Raw genomic sequence first — 22,135 nt, 5'->3', positions numbered from 1 at the left:
ATTTATGTAGCCGAAATATGTAAAAACTAAACGGTTTACTACAATGTGCTTAAAGAAATAATATGTGTGGTATGACGTACAAAATAACTCGATTATTGATTGCGAGGATAGTCACAGTAAAGTCGATCAATAAGGAGGCCAGTACAGGTACAGGTATAGAAGAAACATGGCAGGCGTTCTACTTCGGTAAGTAAAATACACAAATTTAAGTTATAACAATGTTCTTATTTTTAAAAGATTATTTAATATACATTATTTCAATCTATCTCGCTGTGTTACCAATATCTTTATTTTCATAAATGTAAGTTACGCAATATTAAAGAGTTAATGCATTTGTAATTGTACTGTAGCAATAATATGAATATTTCGTTCGTTTAAACACACACACAAGCAGGTATATGCATAGATTTTCTACTATTTATAGAAATAAAAAAAAATATATATATATATATATGCATATACATATTTTTAGAGTTGGGAAACAACATGTTATTTGTAATGTCATTAGCCACTATAGATTTTAAATTCGATCAATTAGTGACATAGATAAGTAATTGTCATACTAAAAAAACGTTATCAAAATTTGATGAAAAAATAATGAAATTATAACGATTTGTCAAATTTTAAATAACGATAAATAAATTATTTTTTTAATTAGCGACGAATAACGGCAATAAATTATTTTTATAAAGTAACTTTCCTAATTCTGCACATTCTAATTATTATCCTAACTTTATTACGCATTCTAATCATTATCCTAACTTTATTACACAGTCTCTAATGTTGTTTCCTGTAATTATTTTCGAAAGTGATATATTGATTGCTCCATACAAATGCTGTTTGTAATAGTACTTTACATTTAGCATTAATTTATAATATCAACATTTACATATAATCTTTTTATACGTATATGCAGTATTTATATTGCATTATACAGTGTTTTATTATTATTGATTTTTAAATACTATATAGCATTTATTTTAACGTCTATTTAGAAGTCTTCATAATCTGGAAACTTCAGCAAACGAACCTACTGCCAAATGGACCGTTCCTTTGAGTGACGGGAATCATGTGGTAGAATTTGAACATGGAACAGCAACAGGCCGGCGTATAGTAAAAATCGATGGCAATAATATAGTTCATAGAGATTGGATGTTTCGTCTAGTCGGTGATGAAGTCTTTATGTTTAATAATATCAAATTTATAATCAGAGTCGATCCAATGCCAGGTAAAGCCTTATTATTATTTTATCCTTGCGATGATAAATATTATATCGTTACAACGATTATATAGGTTTGAAGTATTCTTATTCGTTGTGGGTGAACGGAAAGAGCTACAAGCAATTTGTTCAGTCGCAATCAAAAATACTAGAAGCTTGGTTGGCCAAAGTTGAGAACGAAGAATACAGAATTGTATTAGGTAATTCATCAAAGCAGTTAATATATTGTATAAAAATAATCTTATTTTATAACAATTGCAGATAAACACGCTCACAGCGTTTGGGTGAATGGACAAGAAGTGGAAGTTGAGGTAATAATAATAAGAATAGAAATATCCATTATTATGCTTTTATGTATTCAATATTTAGCAAATGTTGTTTAATGTGAAAAATATATAAATTAAATAACGATTTGTACATAGAATGAATTTATGGACGGCGGCGCAGAAATTCTTTTCTCCGTTGGTGATTTACCGGCCGCTATTAGATCTTACAGTTCGGAACAAAAAGAAATCGGTATAGCGTACGTTTTATACATCAATGACATTGAAATACAACAAGAAGCTTTAGTGGAAGAGTCTTAGATATGCGTCTTAATTCTTCTAACTAAATTTTTCGTGTTTGATATTAATCGATAAGTAGATGCACATCATCGATAATTATAATTTACGTATATCATTAAATAACTATATAAATGTGAAACACAGTATTAAAAAAAATGTTATTCTTGTAATACATATTTAAATGTAATATTAGCACTATCAAAAATGTGTGCCATATAATTTATATACGTTTTTTAAACTATAAAATAAATTTGTACGTAAATGCAATACATTATAAATATACTTGTTTTAATTTACCCAAAAATACATTTTATTATTAAAAAGTAATACTTGAAGATAGCTGGAATTTATATTTTTGTTTGCGTGACATAAAAACTGTGACAGAATTATTTAAATATATATGTTTATTATGTAATTTTAGGTATTTACAATATAAAATGTCAAATTTTAAATGATCTAAAAAGATTATGTTATTTAAAGATTAAACGTGAAAGACTAAACATGATACGACAAAATAGTACCTTTAGTGCCGGATCTTCAGTTTTAACTAAACAAGATGAATTCTGTTATTATGAAGGTATAAAGAAATCTATGTAATTTAATTATATCTTAAAAATCATAAAAAATTTCATTGACATCGATCTAGATATGACAGAAACGGAATTACGACAAGTACTTGAAAATGTTATTTATTCGAATGTATTACTGAGGTTAGAAAATGACATTTTTGAACGGTACCTTATGCGTCGAAATCCTGAAAGTGTTCAAAGTAAATTTTTTTATCTAATTCATATATATTTCAAATTTTTCTGAAATTCCAATATTCCCATTTTAAGTTAAACTTTTCGCAGATATATTGATATTAACTTTACCTTTTAATATATCTTGTCTAGAAATAACGCAAATCTTAGAAACCGCTAAACGCGTACAAAAAATCGCACCTCAACACAGTCGTATATCACCCGTTACGAGCGCAAGCGGAAGTCTTGCGAATGTTCGCGACAAAGATTCAGCTAGCGTCAGCGACACGCCAAGTCGACACGTCACGCCAAGTCTTTTAACAGCTAAAGCACTAAATGGAGGAATAAAGTTCGTCCGCCAGACATTATAACTTCTGCTACAGTTTCATCAGTTACAATTACAATTACATTTCTTGCTGAATCGTAGACTTACATATATGCATCGTATCGAAATGGTAAACACCGAAATCCGGGAATTACAGAAAAAACTAAAAAAAATCGAACAAACGTCTACAAAGAAAAAGATATATTTGCGAGCACGAATAGAAGAAAATCAGATCAGCATTCATGAAATTTTAAAGAATAGGGAAGAATTTGAAGAAAATGTTGTACAGAAAGGCGTAGATATCATTACCGGGAAAATACCGGCTGAAAAGTTTATCAGGTTATGATAAACATCCCACAGTTATATGTTAACTCCTTGATAATTATAGATTATATAAAGATATAAAAGATCTAAATATATTATGTAGATTTATAGAAGAATCCTTGAAAGTAGTCGACTTAATAATAGAAAAAAACAGATTGAAGATGGCTACCATAAAGTGTCAGATAAGAAAAGTCAAGTTGCAGCTGAAGCATAGAAAAGAGGGCGAGACTTTACGCGTCATAGACTTCGAACAATTGAAAATAGAAAATAAAATTTGCGTACAAAAAATCGACGAGAAAAATCAGTATTTGCTCGAAATGAAGAGAAACGCGGGTAAGAGACAGATAATAGATTTTTTTTTGCAAACAATTAAATCAACAAAGTTTAATTTATTATAGGCCGTTATACTATTACATTAAGCAAACATAAGAAAAAAGTGGACGGTCTGATGTTAATTATGAATCAAGTAAGAAACAAAATTGTTTCTAAGAAACAGGAGATTGTAAAATTGCAATCAAAACAAATTGCTACAAAAATTGAAATAGATAAAGAGAAAGAACAACTTAAATCGATAATGGAATTAATAAATAATTTTGAGGTAACATTTGTTTTTATTGTCTATAACTTGATGTTAAATTTTAATATATATATTTTTATGAAGATTTCTTTTAGAACAATATTTAATTTTTTATACAAAAGCTTATGACTTGAAAAAATAAAAGAATATTTGTAATTATTTATTATCCTATTAATTATAAAAAAAATATTGTATATGCAGATTCCGAGTGTTGTAGATTCTATTAAATTGCGTATGAAGCTACAGGAATCACAAAAAATCCATAAGCAACTAAGCAGACAACGAGAAATTCACCGAATAACATTCAAGTCTCGGAAACAAAATGCATTTTAATATGCATAGTAATAGATTTTTGTAATTGTTTAGGAAATATTTAATAAATTTAAATAATATTTTATGTTATTTAACAAATTATAACAAATAGTATTGCTAATCTTTGTTCTCAGAGTTTTTCTGTTTTTAGGAAAGTCAAAATATTTATTCGCTCTACTGTATTGACAATCAAATCATAAAATAGTAGACACAATTACATGAAATCAAGAAGATATAATGTGTCTCTCTTTACTTTTGTACCGTAAAAAATAGATTTAAGTATTTTAAAGTATACCGTTGTAGAAAATACTCTGAACAGTTGAGAGCAGTGTAGTGTAGTAATGTAGCAGTGAGTTAAAGTCTTGTTACAAACTTACATTTAAGAAATCGCAGTATATCTTTTAATATTATTTAATCGATTTAAAAGTGTATTGTAAATATATTTAATAATTGAAGTTATATTTATCTATCCGAATTTATATATTTAAGTTTTTAAATAAAATTAAAGAAATGTGTATGTTTCGGTTTTTATTATAAAAACGGTTTTCATTCAGCAATATGATACAAGTATAGGATCTATACATATCCAATTATTTCTAATACATTTTATTGAGAACAATTTATCTAATTTTTTAATAAATACATACATATTTATTTATATACGTATATGTATATAAGAAATCATTTTTATTAATTAACTTTATTATGTTGTACTTTTTGTTTTAATGAATATGTCATTTTAATAAATTTTCTGTAGAGAGAAATACAAGGTCGAAGTTAACGTTAAACGAAGACTTTTTACTATTATTGTGACACATATATAATGACGTAATTATAAAGTTAAAGCGATGTAGAAAGATTTTGGCGTGTGCTACGATGCGTTAGGTAGTTACGCTTCATGCACCGATAGTGCCTGTCCCTTCCTCTTTTTGCCTATGGAATATCCGTCCCGGAAAAGCCCATCTCTCTTTCTGCCACGATTCAGTTTTACTGCGACGACAGCATCGAGCCTTGGCTCTTTAATTCAGTTGTCGAACGACTGACTGATTGTTGTGCTAAAGTCTATAAATTTAAGGAACATTGTGTTTACACAGTAGGATGTCATAATATATGTTATAATAATTCAATTTTCTTTAAATTTTTGATACATGACGTTATCTGAGTTTGATTTAAATTATGGTTCAGTTTGTGTTGGAAACAGTGTAAACTTTTATATTATGCAAAACTTATACAAACATTAACAAGAAATATTATTCTTCTGTTATTTAACATTCTTATTTAATTCTTAATAAAGATGAAACAATGATATCAGAATATTGGCGCAATAAAAAACACTAAATATAAATAATATAATGTATAATTGTTCATGCATATTTCTTTAAGTCATTATTGTGCTTATTTATTTATTTATATATTTATACTGTAATAAATTATTTACTATACTATACTGAATAAACCTATAAACTGTATAAGAATGTTTTGTTGAGAATGAAAAACATCTTAAAATATATACAAAGAGGTTTGTCATGTCAATTACTGATGCAACGATAAATTTACTACAGAGAATAATGACAGGAATTCGAAATGTTATTGCGTTTTTTGTTATTGTGTTATATGGAGAGACGCATGGAAAATATTTGGAGGTAAGACTGTGAATCAATTTACTATCATTATTTTAATTGTCAAAGTTAAATTTCCGATTGTTCATACTTTGGAAATTATAGCTTTTATTTTCCGAAATATGCCAGTTAACTTATATGTACATTCGAAATTATTATCATTGTACTATATGTTTAATACAGTAGATTTTTTATTTATTTAACTGTCTTAATTTCTTTTTTCAAATAAAATACAACTTTGTTCGATTATTTGATGCTATTAGTAATTATTGCTATTAATAATAATTATAATAAACTAGTATTGAAATATTTTTTTCTTTTTTATGTCATTTAAAGGGCCTCAACGTGAATTTAGGAGATGCTCTTGTATTCCTTAGGGAATATGATAGTGCAGCTTCGTTAATGTGTACGAGAGTGATGATAGCCCAATGGAACTTTGCGACAAACGTTACTGATACAAACCATCAAAAAATGGTGTAAAAACTTTTTTAATTAATACAAACGACATAAAAATGATTTGCTTTAATTTTTTATATATGGCACTTAATCTTATCTAATATCTCATTAGGTGGACGAACAAATATTAAAATTAAAATTTGAAAGAGCTTCTTGGCGGAAAGCAGTTACTTTTGCTTGGAGTCGAATACCAGATCCTTTGGCAAGAAGGGAACTTAAAATGATCGCTACGAAAGGTCGAAGTTCCCTGACTGATGATAAATTTAATGAGGTAGATAAATATCTCAGTGAAAATAATATTATATTAATTTTTAATTCTTTACTCATCATGTAATTGCAATTGTTTGATCAATTACTATTAATTATTATTAAATATCAAAAAATAAATGTTATTAAATGATTATAATCTGCGATTCTATCTATCACTGCTTTTATTTATGTATAATTGTATCCAATTTACAGATACATCGTTTGATAGCAGAGATGAAAGAGATTTATGTTAAAGCCAGAGTATGTTCGTACAAACAAATTGATGGCGAATGTAATTTGAGTTTGGATTACGGTTAGTCAATCAATTTAATTTATTACATAGCACATAAAAGAAATAAATGTATATAATATGCTTTTATTCAGAAGTAAATTATTTTTAGATCTAAATAAAATAATGGCAACGTCAAAAGATTACGACGAATTATTGCATTATTGGCATGCTTGGCATGAAGTAATTGGTCCACAATTACAAAATAAATACTTGAGATATGTTCAATTGGCAAATCGAGCAGCTAAATTGAATGGTATGAAAAGCTTTGATCTTAAATAGTTTTATTCTGCTGCATAAAAATATTTATTAAAATTATATCAATAAAAATGCACATTTAAAGAGTTAATAATCAAAATGTATTTCTTGGAAGGTTTTGCTGATGCTGGCGATCAGATGAGAGAGTTATTTGAAGATGAATATTTCCAACAAAATATGGCGGAGATAATGTCAGCAATAACTCCACTCTATAAAAATCTTTTCACTTATGTGCGATCAAAACTGATTGAAAGATACGGTGATAGAATACGCGAGGATGGACCTTTACCGGCACATGTTTTAGGAGATATGTGGTCTCAAAATTGGGAAGGTTTGTTCGAGTTAGTGCAACCATTTCCTGCAAGCCGAAAGCTCGATGTAACTTTGGATATGATGATTCAAGGTATTACTCCAATAAGGTATGTTTCAAATTATACAAAAATTTCATAAATATGTAAATTTATAAAATATGAATAATTTTCTAAAAGAATGTTTTTGTAATATTAAAAGGATGTTTCAAATAGCGGAAGAATTTTTTACTTCGCTCGGAATGAAACCGATGCCACCGGAATTCTGGAAATTTTCTATATTAGAAAAACCTATTGATAGAGAAATTAAATGCACTCCTAGTGCGTGGGATTTTTGTAATAGAATTGATTACAGGTAGCTATTTTTAATATTTTTGTCACACAGCAAAAAAAAAATTAATTTTTTAAATTCTTATTTTATTTTAATATATCTTTCTTTGTATTATATCAAATGGCAGAGTACTCCAAATTGCATTCTGTTACATAATTGCAGGATAAAACAGTGTACTAGAGTCACAATGGAAGATTTGTTATCTACCCATTATGAAATGGCCCATTTGCAATATTATTTACAATACAAGGATCATCCATTGCTATTCCGAAACGAAGCAATTCCAGGTATACCTATTTTATATATTTCATAGAATTATGTATTCTATTATCAACAATTTTATAATTAGGATTCCATGAAGCTGTTAGTGATGCCATTGGTTTATCCATTTTTACTCGTCAACATTTACATAAAATTGGGCTGCACAATAATTTAACGGACAATTATGATAGTAGCATAAATTTTTTAATGTTAATGGCACTTCGCAAAGTAGCTTATATGCCGTTTGCTTATATAGTTGATCGGGTAAGTAATAAATAAACAATTAAATAATTAATAATAACTAATACATAATTTCCGTATATGATAGACATGTTTTTATTATTACTTATTCATTTATAAAATAATTTTTGAAGATATAAAAATATAAAATTGGAAATTAAACAATGAAATAATTAAATCATAAACGTATTTACTTTTCCAAAAGTGGAGATGGCGCGTATTTAGTGACGGCGTGGAAGATATGACAGCGCATTGGTGGGAATTAAGATTGCAATATCAAGGCATTGTTCCACCTGTACCCAGATTTGAAAGGAATTTTGATCCAGCAGCGAAATATCACATCCCAGCAGACAGTCCTTATGCCAAGTAGAAATATAATAAATTATAGACAGTATTAATATATAAAAATACGTATTTTTATATAAATACTATCTATACTTACATTACTTTTATATCTTTTATTTCTAGGTATTTTGTAAGTACTGTATTACAGTTTCAACTGTTCCAATCTTTGTGTGAAATTTCTGGTCATATTGGCGAATTGCACACTTGCGATCTTTATAGATCACGAGAAGCAGGTCGATTACTATCGTATGTAAAATTTGCAAAAGTATTAATAAAATAGCAATGACTAATTTATAAAGAACATGCGATTTTCGTATTTACAGAGATATTCTGTCAATGGGAGCTTCTAGACCGTGGCAAGACGTTGTTAGACATATGACAAGAAGCAGGACGAACAGAATAGACGCTGGTGCCATGCTCAAATATTTTGAGCCTTTAAATGCATGGTTAAAACGACAAAATGAGATGCAACCTGTGATCGGCTGGATCACAAGTCGCGATGACAGAGGTTAATTTAATATTAATATTTAAATGACTTAAAATATCATCCAATAAAAAGTACAAAGTGTATCTTGTAAAAATAGGAATTTTTCATTTTATTTCAGAATTATTCGCACAATGGTACGAAAACAATGCACGAAGAATTGAATTGTGGAGTTTATTTCCTCTGCTTGTAACTGCTAAAATTATTATTTATATTAATAATTATATATTACATCCAGTGATTTAAAGTCTTTATAAATCTTTTTACATATATTATAGAAAGGAAGAAGTTATTTTAGCTTAACTAATTATGTATGTATTATAAAAAATAGTTTGTTTGTAAAAAGATTCTGGTGTTTATAAGGTATATTTTTATTATCTTTGTTTAATTTAATTATTATTTTTTTACTTTAACTGCGATATTTTTCAAGAAGAATTTTAAATTACATTAACTCCTGTAAAAAAAAATGATCTTTAATATTATTTCGTTGATAATATACATTTTGTTGCACCAATTTTTTTATCTCTTTTTTTATTTATAGATATCTATTTTTCTTAGAACATATTATCTCTTTTTCTACTTTCTTTTCTTTTAGCTTTTTAAATTTGGTAGAAATTTTTAAAAATTATACGTAAGATGTATGTACACTCATTAACTAAAAAGTTACAACGCTTTTTTCGGTTTGGAATGCAACCTACTCACCGATTGCTTCTTACTTATGAATCTAATCATTTACGTGCTCAACGTGCACATAATTACATCAATTTATTATTTACTTCATTATATTTTTTCATGGATTCAGATGAATTCATATATTTGTATACCAATCAGCTATTTAATTTATGTCTAAAATAGCCTCAGAATCTGTAATCTTCCTTTAGGTCCTTAACTTTAGCTTGCCAATGTTATTTTTTGTTACCTTCCCGGTCACACCAGAGTCTGTGGAACCCAACAACTTTGTCAGGCTATCTCTGAACTGAATGCATACTGTTCAGCTCAAAACGTGTGAAATTTATATTTCGAACTCGGACAAAGACAGACAAATATAAATCAAAGAAATAATACATTTATTTTCAATTAATTACTATCGTATGGTTAACAAAAATTTCATTGGAAAAATTCACAAAAAATTGAATCGATTGAATCGTGAGTGTAAAAAGTATTACTCAGAGGAAATTTTAAAAATTTTTATATTTTTAGAAAGAGTAAAAAACATTAATTAGGAATTTATTAACAGCTAATAATAGAATAAATTATTGAAACAATATTTTTCGAAATTATCTTATCTAAAGAGATACAATTATTAAAATATGTCATCTTCTAATTAAGAAATTAAAAAATTGCTTTTTGAGAAGAATGGCAATTTATTTCACCAACCATCACGCAAAACTTCATTTTCAGTATCCAAAAATCTTTAAGAAATACCTTGTCTGATTCAAAATTCATTATTGACTACAACAGATTTATACAATTAAGCGTTATTCAGCAATTTCTGAACCACAGATGTCACTACTGATGACATTGGCAATATTGACGTCTAGTCTGCCGTCTGGTTGCATCATTCGAGAATCGAGTTCATTATTCAATGCAGAGTGTGATTGTGGTATGATATGTCAAGGTATGGAGATTTTGTGATGACCACGTCATTTGAGTATTACACGATCAAAATCACAAACGAGCAACAATTGTAAAACTCTCATAAGTTTTCAATACTCATATTTGTCGAATTTTTATCACACATGTGGCATTTTGCGAAGATATAAGGTTATTGTAATTTTTGGTTAGGAAAAGAAGCGGCGTTTTTCGAACATGGATGTAGTTTTCGCTCGTGGATTGAGATTTAGTGTTGAATTAAGTAATGCTTCAATATTGTTAACAAAATATCTTCCATTGTCAGCATGTTACACATGTCGTATCAATACACGTTCGAAGTCAGCATTTCCTGGTAAGTTAAAATATGAACATGGTGAAGTTCAATAGATTCAATATGGATTATCAAGCTTATATTTCATTTGCAGAAAGATATCATTGTTATAAGGCCGCGTCGCATAATTCCTTAGGCCTTGTAAATAATATATTTGTTTATCAAAAATCATTGAAACAAGAGATTAACAAAAATGGTGTTACTCTGGCATATTATTCGGACTTTAAACAAAGCTCTGATGATGAAAAACCTCAAACAGAACAAAAATTGACAATATTTCAAAAAATGAAACAAATGACTAAAGATTACTGGCATGTGTTAATACCTGTGCATGTAATTACTTCTATAGGATGGATAGCTATATTCTATACTGCTGTTAGGAAGTACGTATATACTAATGGAATTAATATGTTGTTTGAGAGTTTGGCAATTAATCAACATAAAAACTTTATATTTTTAGTGGTGTGGATATAGTCCAGTTGTTGGAATATATGAATTTTAGCGAGAAATACATAGATTTAGTGCGTAATTCGAATGCTGGTGATTTGGCCATTACTTATGCTCTTTATAAGATATTTACCCCAATCAGATATACTGTTACTGTTGGTTTGTAATTTTAATATGTTATGTGTATAATAGATAATTTGCGCATTATATTTTAAATATTTATACTAATAACAGGAGGAACGACAATGGCAATTCGATATTTGAGCAAATTAGGCTACGTGAAGGCATTGTCATTCAAGCTTCAATCAGTAGAGGTGAGTAATGTACCTGAAATGCAATGTCATTTTCTGAAATTGAAGAAATAAACTGTTTGACATATAATTATATCTGTGTTTGTATTTGAAATATCTTCTTGTCTGTTTTCTTTTTACATGCACACATGGTGCAGCCTGCGGGCAAAGCTATGAGTAGGTTACCGATCACGATTAATCTCAAGTATATCGTACTGATCTCTCTTGCTTTTATTTTTGGCGAGGTGCTCTTATCGCGTAAAGAGTAACATTTGATAGATTTTTTATTTCTCGATCTCATGGCGACATGTATACTCTTCGTAATCGCCTTTAATCGTGTTGTAGCCAGTACAGTCAAATAAACATGCAGCAGAACACAAGAAAAAATTCAAGACAGAATATACGGACCGACACTCGGAATCGCCAAAATCATAAATATTACTGCCACACTATGTCGGACCTATTGGTCGGATTGGGCTCGATGTAGCTCGAGGATTTGTTGTATATTTCTGTTCATAAATATATTGCATCATTGTAAATTATTTCCTGCATTAAATATTCCTTCATTATTTATCCCGTTCATCATTTCTCATGCAGTCGAAGTATAATATATCAAAGAATACAATGGATCAATGCAAAATATCGAATAAAAAATTCATTTACTGCAGTTTGTCTTTATTGAAGGATAGTCATTTATACATATGCAATTTAAATAAGATTATACTAGTTATCTACAATATGCACGCGAATTTAAAATTGTATATAACAATTACGCTTAGACCTGAAGAATAACAATAGTTATTTGGCAGCTCGAGTTGTGCGTCTTTCAATGCTATAATATTGTCGTATATTGATCGCTATAGCACGCTTACATATTTTTCCAGTCTCGATTCTATGCTTTGTGCGAAAACATTGCAGTCAAAGTTAAAGATTACGAAGTGTATCCCGATGAACTTCAATATTACGAGTACTCGCAGCGAATCGTTATATCTGACTTAATAAATACTATCAATGAATATGAAGTACAATGAAACTTGATCGATAGAGGAAATTTGCAGGAATGTTCCTGAGATTCATATTTCCATCATAAATTTGTATACTATTACAATAAACATTAAAAAATGTTGTATATACACATGTTAAAAAGTATGAAGTTTTTGCTTAAAAACGCATAATTATTATGCTACTATATCACAGTTGCCTGCGCAACTAATCATTCTAATGAAACCATTGCATTCGCAGAATAGTATCTTTACTAAATATAATAAATAAGAATCGCATATATTAAATGTACCACTTATCTAGATTCTAAATTATCTTCGATTAAAAAGAACTTGTACTCATAATCATATGCTACGTGTACTGACATGTCAAATTGATCCCAGAAGATAATATAATATTGCAATTTCTTAATTGAAACTAGTTTTATTACTAATTTATTTTGTTTAAAAATTGGAATAATTAAAATCACATTTTTTCCTACAAATATTCCCAGGACGCGACAGATTAAATATTTTTATCGTACATTAATTAACAGCCTATCGACATGTATTGACTCGATAATTTGCTTTTCATAAGAAATATTGATAATTACTCAGAGCAAGATGTCGTCTGTTTAACATTAATTAGTCATTCTTATGATGAATGTGACGTTTAAAATAATGTCCAAACATCGTAAAAATTGCGATTTGCCACAGGTACATAAGTCGACATAAAAAATGCATTATTTTTTTCGTGTTATTGACGGTTGCAAGATGTCCATTTGACGTCATTAATTAGTTATTCTTATGACGAATCTATACGGTTCCTGAGATGAAATGAAAATTACAAAAATGTACAAATTTGCTAGGTGTTAAAGTTATAAATATTCTAATAAATTCAATTACTTTTGTAATTTTTATTTCATTTTAAAAATAATAAGTTCCTTGACGTTCCTAAATATCGTAAAAATGACGTGAATTCTTATATTTCTTATAAGAATCCTGTGTAATAAGTAATGTAAAACCGATTGAACCGATGATTAATTTTCACTAACGTTATGAATAAATATTTAAAGACAGATTTATGGATAATCGTATTTGTTGCGAATGTCTTTTATACAGTTCTATTTCTGCCGAGCTGTGACAAATTATGTAGCAAATATGTCAAAGGTTAGTTTCGTATATAGTTCGTTTTTATTTCAAGATATTTAATAATATTTTAAGATGCTAATACACTCAACAAGAGATGACTATCAAATCGACATAATTAACATCGTATCATCAATATCATCAATATATTATCGTATCATCAATATATTATATTTGTATTGATGTCGACTCGATATCAATTTGATGAGTCATTTCTCATTGAGACAAGTTTGTAATTGATTTACGATATCTTAAGATTGATATTGATATTGTAACTATACTGTATAAATATTCGCCAGTCTGCTTGATTTTTTATCATTAATCTGCTTTTAACAAATTTTGACATATTCTTACTAGATCCTGCATCTGTAACTTTTTTTGCCATTCTCTAGAATCTGTTGTCGATAGATTTTGATTGTCTTGATTGGGAGTAATCGAGAAAGTTTATAATTAAAACGATATAATAGTAAATAGATCATACCAGTTTTGCAAAAAAAGTTTTAATATCTTAGTTGTTTTTGATGATCTAAAGATTAGAGTTGAAAGCTCTTATCTCAATTAAATTAAAAACATTAATTGATATCACACATTGTCGCTTTTTCCTGTTTTCTAATCAATTTTGTCAAGAAAATCTATTTTCAAAACTAGACCCTAATACGTATTACGATATATATGTATGTATATCCTGATCCTATACCATTCAGAAATATATGTTAATATTTCTTCGTTTTATTTAATTGATTTTCATAATATTCTTTATCGGATTAGTGTTACGTGCGCAATTCGAAAGCTCCAGCAGATGCTTGAACGTCAGTACACTTAGCCCATAAACTGATAGCTAGCGGACACCGGTTGCGGTGCCCTCGGTTGCATATGCGATATGCGTTGGATGTGACACGCACGACACATAAGTCTGCCATCAAGTGGGTAGCACCGTTTATCCGGCTCGTCGGTCAACTGCATGCCACAATCCTCACAAACGTAGCAGTCCACATGAAAGTCTTTGTCCATCGAGACTACCCTGACCGTTTCCTCAGTTCCCTAAAATAGAAAAGAACACAGCTCGTAAAAAGAGATTTTATCGGGAACGCCTGCCATGCGGCTTAATGACGTAAGCGAGTTAATTTCCAGCGCGCATACCTCAACCGGCGTGATTCCCTTTCCACAAGATGCACACTTAGGTGCGAACATTCTGTGGTAATCGTTTACACAATAAATCTTATTGTCAACATCGACCGTAAAGGGAACGCCATCGAGACATTCGTTGCACACGCAACATCTGAAGCAGCCCGGGTGATATGATTTGCCCATGGCTTGCAGTATCTGAAAGCAAAAGGTGATGTTACACTGAATTACAATAGAAATCTAACGGATGATAATGATCGACTCTCGTCGCCTACCATTTCCATGATAAGGTGGCCGCAAATCGCGCACTTCTCGGCCGTTTGTTGGAAACCAGAATACTGCGAACCCAACAATTTATATGAGTTACGTGAATTAAGTGTGATTTCAATAACTGTTATTTCCGTCATCAGCATTAAAATAGCTCACATACCAAGTAATCCTCTTCACAGTAAACCCTGCCATGAACGTTGTAGAAAGCTTTACCGCGGAGAGCCCTTCCGCAGGAACAGCATATAAAGCAATTGGTATGATAGAGATTACCCATTGCTTGACAAGCTTGTCCGGCACCGGTCACTTTCTCACCACATGTATGACAAATACCTATCATCAAGAAATATTAATGTGAAACTTTATGCGCTACTTATTACGAAATAATAAAGAAGAAATATGAATCCTTTCATTGCGACATACATACCAAAAAATTGTTTGTCGAACAACATTACAAATATTTCTAAACATTTACACTTTTACGAATTAAAAATTGCCTATATCCAACAATTCATATAATTTAAATGATTATAATAAACTAGAAATATAAATCGTAATTCAATGGAAAATTGATTACATCATGAAGCAAAAATCATTTGTAGCGCAATGTATTCGTGCGGAGTTCAAGAATACGAGAATTGAGGTTTACCCATCGGGGAGTTAAAAATATACCCATCGATGAACGTGACAATGTGGCACATTTTCGCACGTTCATAATTTAAAAATCATTTAAAAATCATTCAGTTTATTGTGGATGAACAGATGAAAAATGCGAACTCACAGCTCTCGATAGGCAATAGCAATCCTGCCATCCCTTAGCTCAATCGTTTTCTAAAACTGCACCTACACTAGCTGTTTATTACAACTTGGTCTCATTAGACTAGATTGGACTAGAATCCGAGTTGGACTGGTCTATCTATAATGAGATTTGCTCCCGAGCACAGCGATACGGCTACGCGTATAGGACGTTACACGAAGACTACTAACTGTCTAAGTATGAAAACGACTAGAGAGACATTACATTCGCCTAAACGTTTGTCACTTCTCGACTGACATTGCTTCGCTCAACCGAGGTTCCTGTCTGTTGTGCTCCATTCCTTATTGCGCGATTTTAGGCTGCGTTCACATTTATTTTCTAAATTATCGTGATACTTTTCTAATTATCTACATTATAGCATCTTCTTTTGCCTTTCTTTGTATTGCTTATTTAACATTTTCAAGAAAGCAAAGTTAATAATCTTCATCATTTTGATACAATATTTTATTAAATTGTTGTAGCATCGATAATTTTATTCTACTGTAATCGAGATTTTATCTTATTTATGTTAATAATAGATTTGTTTGATCAAATTTAATATCATCATTTGACACGTAGATATTTAAAATACATCATTTAATTTCTTCAGATTTTTTATAGTTCTTAAAAGTGAAGAAATTAAGAACTACCTCATTTTTAATGTCAAAACAATAATATCTATTATATTAAAGCGCAAAAAATATTAGATTTTTAGAAAAAATATAATAATAACAACATAAAATGGTTTATTACGGAAAAAAGAAAAAGGAAGAAATAGATTTAATAGAATATTTTTAGTTTATACTTCTCATGTTAAATATATAATTAGCATGAATAGAATACATAACAGAAATAGAAGAAGAGAGAAAGACAGCAAGGGAAGCAAAAAATTTAATTTGTTCATTTTGCGTCAGGCATAATCTTGTAAACTGCGTAGTTGAAGAATATATACCGTCGTACTTGACACGAGGAAACCATAGAAACTATTAATCGCATATTGTTGTATCGACCTAACACGTTGCATGTTACCGACATTAATACGAATGTTACTTTAATACCTTTAAAAAGTCGTAAGATTCAAGTGAGCTGTCTATTTGTATATGCAACTATGCATCGCATTCGTCCTCAGCCCTTTACGCAAGAGAAAGACGTGAGAGAGGTACGTGGGTGGAAGCTAACACAGCACGTAAGAGAGTGAATGTCAACGAATTGTCGCGCTAAAAAGTATTGCGACGCATCGAAACTCGATTCCGTTTTCCGAAACCGGTCTACTGTGAACTCACGCCGTGGGAATTGGCACAGCCTTCGTATCGTGCCTTTTAGCGTTTCAGAGAAATATCTAAAATTATGGATTTACTTGGGGCGATCGTAACCGTGCGAACCTGCGATCATCGTTTCCTTAATCTTTCTGTTTTTTATTACAAGTATGAAAGAAAAACAAAAAAAAAAATTGTAGATAACGCCAAAAAGCATTTGAAAGTGATAATTTAGATTTACATTAAATAATACGTGTCTAGGATAGCTCATTCGCGTAAAAATATGAAACATGAGTCTCGGTTTTCTGAGACGAGTGAATAAACATTGAGTAAGCAAATTTTTTCTTACCAAAATATTCTCCTTCTTCCTCTTGTTTTTCCATTTCTTCTTCGAGTTGTCTCGTTAATTCCTCTATTTTTCTTTCTGCTTCTGTTGGTCCCTGAGAGAAGTAATTTGCATGAAAAACATTAATCATTAACATTAAAAATTAATCATTAACAATCAAATATCGAATCTATGCGTGATGTATACGATAAAAACTGCCTAACTATTATTTTAAATAAAATTGAGTCAAGAAATTAATGAATAGCGGTTATTATTCATCACTTCATTATATACAGACTATTTATAAAGTAATATTAAAATTTTTTAAAAACACGGACTCTTATTTTTTATACTCAAACGCCTGATATAGAACTTCAAATATTATAAAATTCTATTCTTTTTTTAGTTTTTTCGTTGTTTTTGATGTGTGATAAATAAATAGAAGTAGGGAAAAACGAAAAGACGAGAACAGAAAATGGTAAAATAAACTTATATGTAAAATATTCGGTGAATGCACGTCATTGTCAGCGATGAGCAATTTACCGGTTATGACTCATTGAATACGTGAAGAAAGAATTTTTTGGAGATGAAATCATAAGCACTTTTTCAAATTTTATGCGTACAGAATGTATTATGTATATTTAAGCAACAAAGAAGTGTAAGATGCTAAGAAATAAATATGTAGCATTTGCAAATTATATTTTTATTTCAAGTACGAGTTAAATGGCAGATTTGTTTTTTATATTTAAATTAATGTACATTTTTTGCACTTAAAATAAAATAGATATATTTAATAATTGCGAAAAGAAAAGTGGAGTGTAGCAATAAGAAATACATCTTTTATTGTCATAGGACAGACATTATGTAAAATAAATAAAATTGTCGGTATTAATGAGATAATCATTAAAATAAGATAGAAAAGACATATCTTCAAAATTATCATGATCTTTGAAAATTTGAACAAAAACTACATTAGTGTCGATAATCTTTACTTTTTAAATAGATTGCATTAAGTGCGATAAGACTAATTTAAATGGAGTAAGATTACGCTTTGTTGTGTTAAAAGAACATTGCTTATCTTTCCTGTAAAATATAATTTATATATCACAATTACAATAATTCAGTTATAATTATTTTCATTAATTTTTAGTAAAACATGAAATAATATATGATAAAAGTATAGAGGGCAGAAAAAAATACATAGACATAAGATTTCTGAAATGAATTTGTTAAGTAAATAAGAACATAGTTTTTAATGGACATTTTGCAAGTAGTAACAAACTTACCGAAGGTCTAGAAATGACATTGTAGGGTAACAGTCCCTTGCCAGGTGCTGGCTTGATTGGCGGACTAACAGATTTTCTCTCTTCTGCTTCCGAATCCGAAGGTCTTTGCAATACAGGTACACCAGCACTTAAGAGTACAGGCCCTGCAACTCCACTGGTAACACCAGGAGGAAGGCTCGTGATCCTGGGACCAGCATTAGCATCAATTTCATTGGTCGTGGTTGAAGCACTATTGACAGGAGCTTGTACCTGTCCACGTATAGGACTTCCAATAGAATTGGTAGATGAAAGAGATAGTCCATGTCTTGGCGAATTAATTATATTTTGCGAAGCAATATCTAATGGTATTTGACCATGCGTTGGACTTGTTTTCGGGGATTCTCTTACTGCATTATTATTGGCGACAATAGCCCTAGTAGGATCACTTCGGCTTGGAGAGTATAAAGATGAACTCCTTGCAGATGGGAGATCTGACACATCTGACATGTAGTTTCTATCACTTTGTTGCAGTGTGCCTAATCTCAAATGTTCTGCTGAGCGATTTGAAGAATAAACAGGAGAATTTCTGGCAGGGAAATTTTCTTGATGATGATAGTTTCTATCACTCTGAGGCATTGAACGATTTGGAGAATAACATGGAGGATTACGACATGCTGTCTGTTCTCCTGGGCGAATTCCGTATACTGGAGAATTTCTGGTTTGCGAGTCTCCTGTGAAATTTGTATTTGTAGTCCTTGAAGAAACTTCATACGGCTTATAATTGATTTGCGAATTATCCTGTCGAAATTGAGGAGGTTGGTTATTATCAACCTGATTTGTAGCACGAAATCCTTGTTGTCCACTTATAGTATTTTCCAATGAACCGCGATAATGATGAGGTTCTGGTGGTAAACGTATCGGAGGGGATTCACTATGGTATGGTAAACCAGATCTCGAAGATTGTTGCTGCTGCTGATCAGTGCTGTAGTTAAAGTTTCTATTTGGTGGTTGCAATTCGGAGGGAGGTACGTAAGCGCTTCTACCAGATTGAAGATCTGAGGAAGCAGAGGATGAGCTCTGTAAGTACTTAGCAGTAGATGAATCGATTGATCGCTGTAAACTTGAACTATCGTAACTTTGACCGCGTAAACTTCCACTTCTTTGTTGGGTATATGATAAACTTTGAGTCATTCCACGTTGATTTTGAGATTGACCCACTTTTCCAGTCATAACAACGTAGTCACCGCCATTGATGTTTGCTGGATGATAATAATTCGGTGGAACTTGAGGTCCCGGTTTGTTCTGCATGCTCTCAGAAAAGTGCACTTCCTGTATGTTTTCGTATACTGGTGGTGCTTCATATGGCGGTAATTCTTTTGCTGGTGATGCACTTTGATAACGATTGCCAGTTGGCACTTGCGGTTGAGCTTTTCTATAATTGCCTTCATAGGAATCACCAACTAGAGAACCTCTAGGACTACTTTTGGGGCTTTTCCTAGATTCTATTGGATGGTAATAAGGAGGATGTGGTTGACTCTGCTGCGGATAGTAATCTATATTCTCATAAACAGGAGCCTGTTGATGGCTTGCACGAGTCTGATTTTGTTGTTGTTGCTGTTGCTGCGCATTGATTTGTTCTACTGGTTTCGGTGTAGCAAATCGTGAAGCAGCTATTATGTTTTCACGCTCATATAATTTATATTCAGTGGCGGCTGCCTGTCTAGAGATATCCGAAGAATTGCCTTCAATAAAGCTTTCAATAGCGCCAACCGGTCTACCAGACGCTCTAGCATCGTTTCTGTTAATCGCATTTCTTGACACGGGTACTTGGGCTTCGGGTCTCGAACCCGAGCCTCTAGCGGTACCACCAGCATCCGCAGTGTCATCTCCAAGATGCAAATAACCTAATTTTTGTACGTAAGAAGTATCTGCCGAATTGCACATTGGCAGTGATTCTCGTTGGCACGATGATAAGTCAGAATGTCGTCGAATGATCTTCCGCGTGCAGTTTAATTGAATTTCCAAAATGAAGGCACTGTCGACGAATTCGATTTAAAGCTACTGGACATCATATATGTAATGTTACAGTAACTAGGTGATTTGTTTGTCAAAACGATTTCAATTCGCTTTTGCCTCGTCCTTCTTCTTCTCTTTTACTTTTTTCAATTCTTCTTACGTGTACGGTCTCATAATCTTCTCACGGGTTAGTACGAAATCCGATGTAAGATATATGCTACGTCAGGCCACTAAATACTTTTTTCTTCTTCGATTTCGGACTACGCCCCTCGACCAGGGCGCCTCAGATTTGTGTTGTTGCTCCTCGAGTTTAACACGCCGACCGGCGCACACCTCGGGTTTCTCTCGATTCGACACCGAAAAATCACCACCTGCGAAAATTCATGCGACAGCGCAAACGCACGTAGGAACGCAAGAATATTAAGTCAGCATCATCGTCTCTTGTCAAGACAGAAACCTGCGACAGGTGTCGTGGTATTATAGGACTGTTTTCTTGCTACTTCTTATCATGAAGTGGCGCTAAATGTAAGTTTCAAGCAATGTGGGCTATCCCAGTAACGTGGGTAAACCGTTTCTGAATAGTTCTCTGTACAGAACCGTTCAGCGATTAGTTGCTGGTGCCATCAGTGGTGTGAATGAAAACTAGAGATGTAACTCTGATTCTGTATGTGTTTAACCGTTTGTGGGATAATAATTAATTTCTTCATGTAATGAAAAGAAAAATATTTATTTTAAAATTCTAAACTTTTTTATGTGAATTATTTTTTTGAAAACAGCTTTACAAATTTTTTAAACCAAATATATTTTATTTTATTACTTTTTAAAATGTTTTTAATAATATTCGATTAATTCTGTGAATTGTAAATTTTATTATAATTTTTTCCTAGTTAGAAAACTGAATTGTTTTTATCCCACAATTTTTAACAGAGGCAGATCTTTTTAATAATAACGATATCGGAGCTAATAAGCGAAATAAAATAAATAATAGGAATAAGTAAAATGCAAATGATGATGAGAGATATTAGAAATAGATTTTGCTTAAAATTATTTAAAATGTGTTAGAAGAGCATGATAGTGTTTGTATAGTTGTAACTGTTGTGGAATAATGTAATGACATGTAATTTTATTAAATTTTATTTATTTTATATTCACTTTGACATATACCTTCTTTTTGAAAAAAAAAGAATATTTCAAAATATGGCAAATAAATTACAATTAGCTAATATTTCAATAAATATATAAATATATATAATATGCTTTGACACACAAGTTCACAGATTGTGTTTATTAATTCTGGAAACGGTATCATATCCACTAATGAATTATATACTTTAATCCGAAAGAGATATTTTGTCGTTCTTCTTACTAACTCTGCTTTCATTCTAATTAAATTTA

At 30.8% G+C, this 22,135-nt stretch overlaps 4 protein-coding genes and 1 pseudogene across 8 annotated transcripts; 4 read left to right on the top strand and 1 right to left on the bottom strand.

The window, feature by feature from the left end:
* The first annotated feature begins 33 nt into the window (after positions 1–33).
* LOC105151328 (fas apoptotic inhibitory molecule 1) lies at positions 34–2,060 on the top strand. The gene is made up of 5 exons (XM_011064998.2): positions 34–186; positions 996–1,228; positions 1,294–1,419; positions 1,481–1,530; positions 1,642–2,060. Exons 1-5 carry the CDS (start codon positions 167–169, stop codon positions 1,801–1,803), a joined length of 591 nt encoding a protein of 196 aa, XP_011063300.1. The 5' UTR covers positions 34–166; the 3' UTR covers positions 1,804–2,060.
* Positions 2,061–2,198: 138 nt separating this feature from the next.
* LOC105151360 (cilia- and flagella-associated protein 263-like) lies at positions 2,199–4,081 on the top strand (annotated as a pseudogene).
* Positions 4,082–4,943: 862 nt separating this feature from the next.
* LOC105151359 (angiotensin-converting enzyme-like) lies at positions 4,944–10,519 on the top strand. 3 transcript variants are annotated; one of them, XM_087406392.1, is made up of 13 exons: positions 4,944–5,703; positions 6,016–6,153; positions 6,248–6,406; positions 6,598–6,697; positions 6,786–6,929; positions 7,047–7,350; positions 7,442–7,594; positions 7,733–7,857; positions 7,920–8,095; positions 8,277–8,437; positions 8,540–8,662; positions 8,740–8,924; positions 9,001–10,519. In XM_087406392.1, the coding sequence occupies exons 1-13, from the start codon at positions 5,587–5,589 to the stop codon at positions 9,144–9,146; spliced, it is 2,031 nt and encodes a 676-aa protein (XP_087262518.1). In that variant the 5' UTR covers positions 4,944–5,586; the 3' UTR covers positions 9,147–10,519. The 3 variants fall into 3 exon arrangements, with proteins under 3 accessions (XP_087262518.1, XP_011063334.1, XP_087262519.1); XM_011065032.2 differs by having other exon boundaries at positions 4,947–5,703; positions 9,022–10,519; XM_087406393.1 differs by lacking the exon at positions 4,944–5,703 and having other exon boundaries at positions 6,076–6,155.
* On the top strand, positions 10,412–12,103 carry LOC105151327 (mitochondrial inner membrane scaffold 1). 3 transcript variants are annotated; one of them, XM_011064996.2, is made up of 6 exons: positions 10,412–10,518; positions 10,686–10,845; positions 10,919–11,207; positions 11,285–11,430; positions 11,506–11,585; positions 11,907–12,103. In XM_011064996.2, exons 2-6 carry the CDS (start codon positions 10,710–10,712, stop codon positions 11,994–11,996), a joined length of 741 nt encoding a protein of 246 aa, XP_011063298.1. In that variant the 5' UTR covers positions 10,412–10,518; positions 10,686–10,709; the 3' UTR covers positions 11,997–12,103. The 3 variants fall into 3 exon arrangements, with proteins under 3 accessions (XP_011063298.1, XP_087262520.1, XP_011063299.1); XM_087406394.1 differs by having other exon boundaries at positions 10,461–10,587; XM_011064997.2 differs by adding an exon at positions 11,720–11,738 and having other exon boundaries at positions 10,476–10,845.
* Positions 12,104–12,219: 116 nt separating this feature from the next.
* On the bottom strand, positions 12,220–21,306 carry jub (LIM domain-containing protein jub). Its single transcript, XM_011064994.2, has 6 exons — positions 18,746–21,306; positions 17,484–17,574; positions 15,246–15,415; positions 15,091–15,153; positions 14,831–15,013; positions 12,220–14,731 (listed from the first exon to the last, which is right to left on the bottom strand). Exons 1-6 carry the CDS (start codon positions 20,666–20,668, stop codon positions 14,510–14,512), a joined length of 2,652 nt encoding a protein of 883 aa, XP_011063296.1. The 5' UTR covers positions 20,669–21,306; the 3' UTR covers positions 12,220–14,509.
* Between the last annotated feature and the right edge of the window lie 829 nt (positions 21,307–22,135).

This window comes from Acromyrmex echinatior, chromosome 5 (genome assembly GCF_024713525.1).
Source record: "Acromyrmex echinatior isolate Ae372 chromosome 5, ASM2471352v2, whole genome shotgun sequence".
In the NCBI taxonomy this organism is placed as follows: Eukaryota; Metazoa; Arthropoda; class Insecta; order Hymenoptera; family Formicidae; genus Acromyrmex; species Acromyrmex echinatior.
The sequence above is the reverse complement of the archived record's forward strand: the minus strand, read 5'-3'. Positions and strand labels throughout refer to the sequence as shown.